The sequence below is a fragment of the Ursus maritimus genome, unplaced genomic scaffold (assembly GCF_017311325.1).
Source record: "Ursus maritimus isolate PB19 unplaced genomic scaffold, ASM1731132v1 scaffold_16, whole genome shotgun sequence".
Taxonomy (NCBI): domain Eukaryota; kingdom Metazoa; phylum Chordata; class Mammalia; order Carnivora; family Ursidae; genus Ursus; species Ursus maritimus.
Genome location: NW_024424008.1, coordinates 14,890,969 through 14,903,526, shown reverse-complemented (window position 1 = coordinate 14,903,526; position 12,558 = coordinate 14,890,969). Strand labels below are relative to the sequence as shown.

The 12,558-nt window shown below is 39.7% G+C and overlaps 1 protein-coding gene across 5 annotated transcripts in view; it reads right to left on the bottom strand.

Moving 5' to 3' along the window:
• The window catches only part of CCDC83 (coiled-coil domain containing 83), a 51,679-nt gene extending 42,203 nt beyond the window's left edge, over positions 1–9,476 (bottom strand). Inside the window, exons 1-2 of one of the 5 annotated variants that reach the window (XM_040630934.1) lie at positions 9,026–9,476; positions 2,672–2,794 (exon numbers count right to left, since the gene is read on the bottom strand). In XM_040630934.1, the coding sequence (XP_040486868.1) occupies positions 2,672–2,766 (95 nt within the window). In that variant the 5' untranslated portion in view covers positions 2,767–2,794; positions 9,026–9,476. Of the gene's footprint in view, positions 1–2,671; positions 2,795–8,668; positions 8,802–9,025 lie in introns of those variants that run through there. The other 4 variants (XM_040630936.1, XM_008704406.2, XM_008704408.2 and 1 more) reach the window with 4 other exon arrangements.
• Positions 9,477–12,558: the final 3,082 nt, after the last annotated feature.

Sequence of the window (12,558 nt, the reverse complement as noted above, 5' to 3'; positions counted from 1 at the left end):
ATATATTANTATACAATTATATATATTATATATAATGAAATATATATATATATTATCCATTCTTCTTTATCCATTCATCTATTTTTTTTTAAAGATTTTATTTATTTATTAGACAGAGATAGAGACAGCCAGCGAGAGAGGGAACACAAGCAGGGGGAGTGGGAGAGGAAGAAGCAGGCTCATAGCGGAGGAGACTGACGTGGGGCTTGATCCCATAACGCCGGGATCACGCCCTGAGCCGAAGGCAGACGCTTAACCGCTGTGCCACCCAGGCGCCCCTATCCATTCATCTATTGACGGATACCTGGGCTGCTTCCATAGTTTGGCTGCTGTAAATAATGCTGCAATAAACATAGGGGTGCATGTAACCCTTTGAATTAGTGTTTTTATATTTTGGGGGTAGTGCAATTACTGAATTGTAAGGTGGGAACCACCATACTGTTTTCCACCGTGGCTAGATAAGTTTGAATTCCTACCAACAGTTGGCGAGATTCCTTTTTCTTCACATCCTCATCAACACTTATTGTCTCTTGTATTTTTGATGTTAGCCATTCCGACAGGTGTAAGGTGATACCTCATTGTAGTTTTGATCTGCATTTTCCTGATGATGAGTGATACTGAGCATCTTTTCATGTCTGTTGGCTATCTGGATGTCTTCTTTGGAGAAATGTCTGCTCATGTCTCCTGCCAATTTTTAATTGGATGTGTGTGTATGTGTGTGTGTGCTGAGTTGTATCAGTTCTTTATATATTTTGGATACTAACTCCTTATTGGATATGTCATTTGTGAATATCTTCTCCCATTTAGTAGGTTACCTTTTAGTTTTGTTCGTTGTTTCTTTTGTTGTGCAGAGTGTTTTATTTTGATGTAGTCCTGATAGTTTATTTTTGCTTCTGTTTCCTTTGGTTCAGGAGACATATCCAGAAAAATGTTGCTATTGCTGATGTCAGAAAAATTACCATCTGTGCTCTTTTCTAGGATTTTTATGGTTTCAGGTCTCACATTTAAGTCCTTAATCCATCTTGAGTTTATTTTTGTGTATGATGTGAGAAAGTGGCCCAGTTTCATTCTTTTGCATGTGGCTGAGCAGTTTTCTCAACACCATTTACTGAAGAGACTGCTTTTTTCCATTGGATATTCTTGTCTCCTTTGTCGAAAATTGGTTCACCATATAAACGTGGGTTTATTTCTGGGCACTCTATTCTGTTCTGTTGATCTATGCGTCTGTTTTTGTGCCAATACCATATTGTTTTGCTTACTACCGCTTTGTAGTATATCTTGAAATCTGGGATTGTGATATTGCTTTGGCTATTTGGGGTATTTTGTGGTTCCATGCAAATTTTAGGATTATTTATTCTAGTTCTGTGAAAAATGCTATTAGTATTTTGATAGGGATTGCATTAAATGTGTAGATTGCTTTAGATAGTATGGACATTTTAACAATATTTGTTCTTCTAATCCATGAGCATTTGTTTGTGTCACCTACAATTTCTTTCATCAATGTTTTATAGTTTTCTGAGTACAGGTCTCTTACCTCCTTGGTTAAGTTTACGCCCAGCTATCTTATTCTTTTTGGTGAAATTGTAAATGGGATTGTTTTCTTAATTTCTCTTTCTGCTACTTTATTATTAGTGTATAGAAATGCAGCAGATTTGTGTATATTGATTTTGTATCCTGTGACTTTCTTGATTTATCATTTCTAGTAGGTTTTTGGTGGAGTCTTTAGGGTTTTCTATATAGTGTCATGTCATCTGCAAATAGTGAAAATTTTACTTCTTCCTTACCCATATGGATGTCTTTTATTTCCTTTTCTTGTCTGACTGCTGTGGCTAAGACTATGTGGAATAAAAGTGGTGAGAGTGGACATCCTTGTCTTGTTCCTGAACTTAGGGGAAAAGCTCTCAGATTTTCACCACTGAGTATGATATTAGCTGTGCAGTTTTTATATCTGGCCTTTATTACATGGAGGTATGTTCCTTCTAAACTGACTTTGTTGAGGGTTATGAAGTACATTCTTATGTGGAAAGGACTGAAATGAATTCATCTACTCCCTAAGAATTGCACATTAAAACACTTACCCTGTGCCAAAAAAGGAGATTCAAAATCTCTCCAGGGATTTACTGTCTATGAATTTGATAAAACATAAACATTGAATAGGTATTACTTCTAGTTTTGTCTCCAGCTCCTGGGAGTGAGACACTAGGAAATATTTTTATTAAAAATAATTGCATCATTCGGATTTGATCTGTAGCCCCCAGAGATAATGCTCACTGGAATGTCTAGAAATGAAAAATCTTTTACTCTTCTATAAATGTATACAAACTATTCTATGTGGTATTTTAAGAGGTAAGTCAGCCAGCTGTTACATACAGACGGCATATAAAGTATGTGGGAGAGTGACCAATAATACAGTGGAGGGAGAGAGGGAGCCAAAACCACATTTATGAGTGCTGTTTCATTGCTACGCTGTGGAATATGTTATAGTTAACGTTTCAAAACCTTTAAAAAAATACGCACATAGCACAAGAGTGCAATTATGCTTCCAATCTACCTCCAGTCTAGCTCTCTTGACAGCTTTTGAGTGCATCATGTTCCATTTGGAAATATGTGAATCTCAACAATGATTTCCATTTACATATGGGAACATTCGGATTCCATAGTCTAAACTTACTGGTAGTCTAGAAGTGCTTCACTGGTAGGCAATTTGACTTCTTTGTGTGGCCCATCTTGAATATCCTTTTTATTTACTTTCACTGTGTTATCCATTGTGTTGCTTAATTAGTAGGAAGCATACCTGTGTAGAAAAGAAACAGGACAAGTACATAAATTTGGTCTTTGCCCCCCTTCTACTTATGTTTACTCAAGATGAGGAACTGCTGGAACTGAATTTAAAACTGTTGTTTCCATGTCCCCAGATCTATCATCCACTGCAATGCTGGGACATCACGAATCAAAGGATTCTAGAGTCCGGTAAGTTCCATGTTTGGCCAGGTACAGCATTTCCCCCACCCAAAACTTTCTAAGAGACTCATCCCCATATGTCATCCATCTACATCTGTTGTCCCTATCAAGCTTTTTTAAGAACAAGGACTAAACTTCTTCACTCATTTTATTTCTCCACAGTGTTTGGTGAAGTGCACTGCATATAGTAGCAACTCAGGAAATGTCTGTTAATTCTTTTTTTAAAATTAAGATAAAACAAAAGCACAACTTTCTATGAGCACCAAGAAACTAGAATCCAAAAGAATTAGGTTTGGCCGGGGTTGTTATAAAGAGCAAATAAAAGCATGGATTCAAATGTTTTTTAAATGGCTAAAAGGTTTACAAATGCAAAATAATAGTAATAATAATTATTATTAACAGTAACTGCTCATCAGCTATTAATTGCTTTTTTAATCAATAATGAAAAATTATCAAAAATAATATATTTTGGAAGTAAAAAATTAGGTCCACTGTTCACAGATTTTTATAGTAAACAAGAATACCTCATGGATTTTGTATAGGTACTAAAGTACCTCTCTTCAGATTATACAGTCGTCTGTAACAGATTTTTATCTTTTCATTTCCATTAATCTCAAAAAAATGAGTGCCCAAACTTCAATGTATTAGTACTTGAGTATGGTAAAAAAAATTTAGCCTTTGTAATTATTTATTTAGATGGCTGGAAACTCCATGAGAGTGGGAATGACATAATTCTTGTGCACTAATCTATTTCCCACCTAGCACAAGTAGATGCACAATAAATCCTTGTCAAATGAAAAAATGGATGGATGAATCAGGCAGACATGTTTTAATCCCAGATCCCCCACCTATTTTCTATGTGATCTTGAGTAGGTTACTTAATCTTTTTGAGCTTCAATTTCATTATCTGTAAAGTGAGAGCAAAAATCTTACTCTAAAAGCTGTTGTAAGGATTACATAAGCTAATACTTTAAGCACCTGGCATAGTGGCTGACATACAGAAAGAGCTTAGTTAAGTATTATGGCCATTTGGTTGAAGCTCCAGATCGTGCTTCTGCAAACTCCAGGTAACAGTAAAGCAGAGGATGTCTGCTTGCTGCCAAGTATGATGACATGTGGAAAAACTAATCCATGCGGTTTGCTCTTGTCAACCTTCATCATTGGTTTGGGCCACTGGATAAGCAATCCGCATAGATCACTGAGATCCACGGTGGAAAATCTCTCTGAAATGAAACACATTTTCCTACACCCCCAGCCAGCCTCAGTCTTTGTGTCTGAGACTTTTCCAGCCAAGTGTTTTCATCTCACTATTCTAACAGATTCAAGTACACCTGAATGCAAATATACTATAATACCTTCCAGCTGAAAAGCACACCGGTGACACAACACAAAGATTTAGTACATTAGAACAGAATAATATATTAAGTGGTATCTTCTCAGATATGAAAGTGTTGCGAATAATTCCATAAATGACACACTAAAATGTGTCATTATACCATCACAGTTCACAGAAACTTATCAGCTGAGAAAAAAAAGTGCTTTCGTTTTAGATGCAGAGTTGAATTTTAATATTATTTTCTATTTCAGAATTAGAATTTTTAACTTGACTATTGCACAAAAAGATAACATGCTGACCAGAGTTTCATTTTACAACAATAAGTTGCTATTTAACAGTGATTTTTACAATAAATATTTCATTTAAAAGTTAAAACAAATGCTAACCTTGATCTCTTGTTTTCTTTCTGAGTCATATGGAAGAGATCAAGTGTTTCCACCTACAGTACCCATCTGGTGCTGGGGAAAAATGACCTCATCTTGTTCAATTACCTCAGTTACCTGGCTCTTCGGTTTTCAACTCTCTGACTAAAGTATAATTAGTTACGTAACCGCAGCTCATGGCAAAGGACTTTAATAAAATATGAGTGAAAATGTGGATCTAGGAAGCACAAATGATTTATGCATAAACTCTACTCATATTCACTGTTTCACATACTTCCCAGAAAATTAGTAAGCATTGGCTTGCCCTCTTATTAGATGCATTTTTGCAATGAGCTAATGACATTACTTCAGAAAGTACTTCTACATTTGAAAATGTCCTACAAGCAGTGGGGATCTTCATAAACATTTACAAGGATTTACATACAGTTCCTGACCACCTAGAGGATTTCTAATTCAGCAAAGAGTGAGAATCATAGAAAAAAATTTCACAAAGTAATGTAATTATCTTCCAGAAAGATTTCGCATAGAATAATTCCTGACACAGGGACACCTAATCTGTCTGTCTCTAACTGCAAACATCTATTCAGTGCCAACTCTGTGCATAGCTTTACCTGTCCCTTAATTAAAAATATGGAAGGAAGAGACAAGATCTCTACTGAGACAGATGGGAAGAAAGAAGCATTCTCCAGCAGAACTTTAAGAAAATAATGAGCAACTTTAAAAGACTAGCAAGATTGTGCAGGTAATGAATGCTCCGGAGATCTCTGCCCGCAGTGTGACCTTTTGTGCATGGTTTTCCTCTCCCAGCGCTGTTTGGGCATTCAATAATGGTGCCATGGAGGGAGGGCAGGCGAGGAAGCTGGGTTTGAAAGACTCAGGCCTCCAGCCTTTGCAGAGCCCACCCTATAATCACTTTCCATCAAAAAATGTTTCAAAATATATTCCCTGAATGCTTCTCAGTGAAAAGTAAGAAGTCTGTTTGGATAAAATGGACATATAATAGCCATCTTCTTCAAATGTACTGTTATCCCATAGTGCTTTACTCGACACCACAAAATCACCCAAAAAACAGAGAGTGCATTCTCAGGATCCTGGCTCAATATGTAGAAAGTTCCTAATGACTTTTTTCATGACTTTGTGGAGCCACGAAGCCTCCTAATGACTCTTTTCAAATTTTGTGGGGGCTGGGAGAGATGGCAGCTCTGCCCTGATATCTTTTTGGACATTTAGAATGGATTCTGATGTATGTTGGCCAATGTTTTTATATAAGTGTAGATTAAAATGAGAGATATTTACTTAATAGCATGAGTAATGGCAAAAGTCCTGAATAAGATTCCATCAGAGGTTGGGAGCAGATGTTTAGTTAAAAGATCTCTGTATGGGTGTTGAAAATCTTGAAACATTCATGGCATTCGCCCTTAACAAAATACAACTCTTTTAATACTGAATAACGACTAATCACTTCAACAAACCATCTTTGGGTTTTCAAAAATATATGTTGGCACATAGGCCAGCATCTTGCATGGATGCAAACTAGATGTTCAATAAATGTCTAATTCGAATGACTGATCTGCAAATAATGTGTACCCACTTTCTTTACCATGGCCCTATTTATTTCCTCATAATGTTGTACATACTCTTAATTTAGAAAGTAAATCTTATTATTTACTTTAAGTATGCTCCACGCCCAGCATGGAGCCCAATGTGGGGCTCAAACCCATGACCCTGAGATCAAGACCCAAGCCAAGATCAAGAGTCAGATGCTCAACTGACTGAGCTACCCAGGGGCCCTGAAAGTAAATCACTTTTAAATTCAAATTCTCACTTATGGTAAAACATATTTTTAATACAATTTTAAAATGTTTTAGAAATGTTCTTCAGGGGTGCCTGGGTGGCACAGCGGTTAAGCGTCTGCCTTTGGCTCAGGGCGTGATCCCGGCGTTATGGGATCGAGCCCCATATCAGGCTCCTCCGCTATGAGCCTGCTTCTTCCTCTCCCACTCCCCCTGCTTGTGTTCCCTCTCTCGCTGGCTGTCTCTATCTCTGTCGAATAAATAAATAAAATCTTAAAAAAAAAAGAAAGAAAAAAAGAAATGTTCTTCAGCGTATCTTAAAAAACCCTGAATTCATTTAAAGCCTTTTAGTAGTGAGAATATCACCTAAGAGTTAGGTTAAAACAAATTCAGTCCTCCTTTTTTTTACTGATAATGTATATACAACCCAAAACAGCTTTAAAATGTAAAACACACACAGTTTGAAGATATGTTAAACCAGCCTATATTCAAATTGAGGTATTTAACGATATCTGGATAGAGGTGCCTGGTTGGCTCAGTCGCAGGGTTGTGAGTTCAAGCCCCATGTTGAGTATGGAGCCTACTTAAAATTAAAAAAATAATAATAAAGTTAACTATTATTAATGTACCTTACATTTTAAAAAATAATAAATAAATAAAATAAAATAAAATAAAATAAAATAAAATATCTGGATGAATGGCATTTTTAACTTTCACTTGCCTAATTGGTGATTTACATTACATTACCATATATTTTCTTTACCAACACAAATCCTTTGGTCAGTGGCACATTTCTGAACTGCAGTTCTCAAATTATACTGGATTCTTACCTTAAAAATTGGTCTATCTTCTGATCCAGAATTGCTAATGACATAGGTTGAAAAGCACTAATATTATACTGACTTTTCTAGCAACCAAACTACATTTTTTCCCAACTCCTGCTGTCCTCCAAGCTTAGAGATGTCAGAAAAGAAAACATAATCATGAAAAAAATATTGTGAGGATAATGGAAATGCATGTAGTATTTTCATCCTCTGATGGTGGAGGAGAACAAAAAGGCTTTTGTCTTCAAAGAACAGTGGTGAGTATGAAGAAGATCTACTGGAGCCAGGTCTTGGGGTGGCCATAAGGAAATCCATGAGCCTTTATCACACACGCAGTGGTGAGTACCCAATCGTATTATTTTCCTTCTCCGCCTTCACAGAAATATATATGTGTATATATATAGTTTTCTTCAATGGGACATCTTCCACCTCCCGACCACCTCCTCAACTCTCTCTTGCTCAGCAGAGAATTAATCATGGAGTAAGAAGGGGAATGAAGAAGCAAGATATTATACAAATCTAACAAATTAATAAAAGAAAGAAACTAAGTGCCCTGTTCAGAAGGATGTTGCAGCAACCAGGGCAAGGAGCTGAAGCCAGTCTGCGGACTGGGAGGGTGAGGGTGAGGCCATCAACAGCACTCAGAGCACTCAGGAAGTATCCACGCGGAGGGAGGGCTGTGTGCTGGTCCTGAGAAGGAGGCAGGCATGTGTGAGCCTTTACTCAAAAGGCATTCACAAGACTGGGAATGCGGTGAGAAGAGCGCTAAGCCGAGCCAGACTTGAATCTAGTCCTAGCTTTTCCACTAATGAGTTTTACAACCTCGAACAAGCCTCTAAACCCCTCGGACCCTGGGTTCTCTTCCATCTTTCCTGCCTCCTGTCCTTGTTATCAAGGAAGCTCAAATGCTTTGGCAATACTGTCAAGCATCAAGCTCCATACAAATGGAATTCGTTTACTGAGCATCTACTGTGTGCTAGAGGCTGTGAGGGCATCATGCAAGCTACAAATCTGAATCCAATTCAGATCCTGCCCCCCAGGAACCGAAGATCCGTAAGGGCAAATAAGCCACGCCTCGGTTGGTTCTACTGCAAGGAGGAAAGAGAGGTTAGTATTTTGATTGGATCAAAAGATCTCCTTCCCTTTCTATCTCCTGCGTGAACAGGGGTGGGCCTATGAGAACCCCTCCTGGCGGTTTCCAACCGTCCAGGAATAGGACTTGGTGGAAGACGCCAGCAGGGCGCGACCCCAGGTCCTTTTGGGCGCGGAACCAGCCCCGGGGCTGGTGGGGGTGGGGCGGACATGTAAAGTCTTAAGTGTCAGATTGGAAGGAGTCAGGGGCCCAGCGAGGAGTACATTCAGTCTCCCTACCTCCCCTCGACGGCTTCCAGGTGCGGATGCAGCGCAGTGGACAGGCAAGCAGCACTGGCATCCGGCCCGCGGACCAGGCCCACCCGCTCCGCGGCCGCGGTTGCGCTCTCCGTTTCCAAGGCGATGCGCCCGCGAGGGCTTCCCCCTCCCGCCACCCTGCGCCGCAGCTACCCGCGGGCCAGGCGCGCCACCTGCTGGCCACAAGGGGAAGAGTCCGGGAGAAGGGCCCGCGACGCAGCCTTTTGCCGCCGAGATCCGGCCCTCCCTCCTTCTCCCTGAGCGATTTTCACCGCCACGGCTCACTCTGCTGATTGCACACAACGCACGCCCCCTCCCTGCTTCCCTCCAGTGGCAAACCCGTAAGTAGCGAGTTGTGAGGAGACGTGACATCCGGCTCTGCGCTGTGACCGTGAGACACACTTGGATCTGTGTGTCCGTTTCTTCCGCTTAAAGTGAGACCGAGACTGCTCGGTGGTTTTCCACCAGCTCCCAGGATGGGAAAGGGTGTGTGCGCATGGACGGGTTCTGCCCCCACTCCGCCCTTCAACCACCAAGGCTTTTTCTTCTGTGTAAGAGTTCCTTTGGGTTTGGCTCTAAATAGAATTGCAACCTCCTGGACTGAGTGCTCCTATGATAACGTCCAGCTCTGAAAGATCCTTGATCCTGTTTTGCTTCTCGCTTTACGCTTTCGCTCCTAAACCTCAAGAAAACCAACACAGATGCCGATTCTGTCTTTTCCCTCTTTTTCTACTTTTTGCAGCTCTGTCCTAATTCTAGGGGAAAATATATAACACGCCTACAACCTTTAAAGTTCCCCTTTTCTCGGGGCGCCTGGGTGGCTCAGTCGGTGAAGCGTCTGCCTTCAGCTCAGGTCATGATCCCGGGGTCCTGGGAGGGAGTCCTGCTTCGGGCTCCCTGCTCAGTCGGCTTCTCCCTCTCCCCGCTGCTTGTGCTATCTCTCACTCTCAAATAAGTAAATAAAATCTCAAGAAAATAATAATTCCCCCCTTTTCTCTCCTGCATTTTTCTCATTCTCTGCCTCAAGGCAATTTCTTACATCCTGGCAGCGCCTGCTTAGGCTATAGTAACGTCCGAGTCAAATAGTTATCCCTCGGTCCCAGGAAGACAAAGGTGAGGCGCTCCCTTGAACCTCCACTCTTCACAAGTCACCTGTTTGCCATTATTGAATCTGATTTTTAAAAAATAGATTATTGGGAGGCCTGGGTCGCTAAGTCTGTTAAGCGTCTGCCTTCCGCCGGGTCATGATCTCTGCCTCCTAGAATCGAGCCCCCTGTCGGGCTCCTCCTCAGGGAGTTTGCTTCTCCTTCTCCCTCTGCCCTTCCCCTGCTCGTGCTCTCTTTCTGTATCTCTCTCTCTCAAATAAATAAAATCTTTTAACCAACTGAGCCACCCAGGCGTCCCTCTAAATAAAATCTTTTAAAAATTTTTAAAAAATAAAATGTTAAAAAAATAATCATTTATTTTCTAATTCTGTTATATTAATAAACAAATTAAGAGCTTCTTAAAAGAAGGGAATTGAAGCAGTTAATACAAATATTAGCTTTTGGTTGAGGGAGTTTTTCTCATCAGTAAAAAAGTCATCCAAAAAATAACCAGTTTGAGATAATTTATGTGTTCTACCTCATCTGAACCTTCCTTTATTCCATCAGGGTTATGTATTTGTTGAATCCCAACAGTTTGCTGTGATCTACACATCTGATAAAGGTTTTTTAGGTACTTGGTCTTTCCTAGAATAACAACAGGTGGGATTGTGGGGTAATATATATATATTTTTAAAGATTTTATTTATTCATTCGACAGAGAGAGAGACAGCCAGCGAGAGAGGGAACACAAGCAGGGGGAGTGGGAGAGGAAGAAGCAGGCTCCCAGTGGAGGAGCCTGACGTGGGGCTCGATCCCAGAACACGGGGATCATGCCCTGAGCTGAAGGCAGACGCTTAACGACTGAGCCACCCAGGCGCCCCTGTGGGGTAATATTTTTAAATAGAGTACAGATGCAGGAGGAAAAAAAAAGCGACCACCAAAAATTTTCAAGTGTGGGGATTATTTCTGTTAGGTGGAAAAACAATTTTGTGATTATTCAGCACTTTGAAATCATTCCCCAATCATTTCCTATAAATCTTAGACCTGTTCTTTTATGAGAGCTTGGGCCCAGGGTCAAAAATGTACTTTTACCCTATCATTTATCTCCTGTGCAGTTTTTCTTATGGTGTTTGCCGCTTGGTGGTTAAATAGTGGAGCCAGATAAGCATTTGCCAAGTTTCCTCATTTGACTTTGATTTTCTGTTAGCTTTGCCATGTTGAGTGATGTAGAAATACAGGCAGGAGAGGGGCGCCTGGGTGGCTCTGTCAGTTAAGATTCTGACTCTTGATTTCGACTTGGATCATGATCTCAGGGTCAAGAGATCGAGCTCGGCCCAGGCTCCACTCTGGGTGTGGAACCAGCTTAAGATTCTCTCTCTTGCTCTCCCTCTGCCCCCCCCCACCCCCCAGAAATACAGGTAGGAGAGTTTTTGTGGTAGAAAAAGCCAAATATATTGTCTGACTTGGCAAAATGCCAAATAACCTATTGGGTATGCACAGTTGCTAAACATTTTATATTTTTTCAAATTTGTCACCTGTTTTCATTGAAGATCACTACTTCTGCAAACAGACCCTAAAGCAATCAACTAAATGTATTATTAAGTCTCACAAGAATTTTTAGAGACCTGAGCTAGTGATTAACCTGTTGACTTTGTAAACCAGTTCAAATTTCTAGTAAATCAGAAAGCTTACTGACAACAAAGTTACTTTTGAGAAACAGAAAAGCCCTGCTATGATTTCTTATCCAATAGCTTTGTTCCTGACAAATAGGAAACAATTAAATAGGTATTTTGCAAAAAAAAAAAAAAAAGTCATGAAGTAAAAAATATTCTCTTGTTTCCCACTTTATTTATAAGGGTTGCAACTTTTTCTTTTAGGCCGGAGACAAGGCTCTGCAATCTACCCCATCTCTTCATCTCTCCATCTCTTGAAACCAAGTTTAACTTGAATGACCAGAACTCTGGCAAAAAGAGATCACATCGCTTTTCCCCCACATATCTCCTCCTTCTCCTAATTTTTGAAATTACTTTTATGATCTCTTTGTTCTCTGTGAGGGAGAGGAGCCCAGAACGGTAAGCTGGAGCCAAAGTGTCATGTCCCAGAAGCCTGAGCCAGGTAATCCGGACTATGCCTAAGGGCGTTAGTGTATGATGTCATGGGAGCAATTCAGCTCCAGTGAGTTGCTACATGCTTTTGGCAGTTTTAAAATATGACTACATAAGAGAAACATACAAATCAATAGAATGTGACAAAAGTCCGGAAATAGATATGCAAAAACATATATACATATATTTGACTATCATATTTGATATATATATATATGCCCCCCCCACACACACATAGACAGTTGCTTCAGACAGAAGCGCCAAGGTAAATAAATGAGGAAAGGATAGTATTGTCAACTAATGCTACTGTATTGCATATGCCTGGAAAAAAATGAACCGTGACCTGATATATACATTTGAGTTAAAAAATTAACTCAAAGTTAATCATAGATCTGAACATAAAAGCTAAAATCATAGATCTGAACATAAAATCTAGAGTAAAACATAGGAGAAAATCTTTGTGCTCTTGGGTAGGCAAAATTTTTTTTAGAGGACACCAAGAGCATGAATTTTTTAAAAAAGAAAATAATAATTTGGACTTCATAAAAATTAAAAACTTCTGCTGTTTAGTTAGTTTTGAGAAGATTAAATGGCAAACCACAGTCTGGAGGAAAGTATTTTAATACATAGACTTGACAAAAGGCTGGTATGCATAATATAAACAACTAAAGCTCAGTCATGA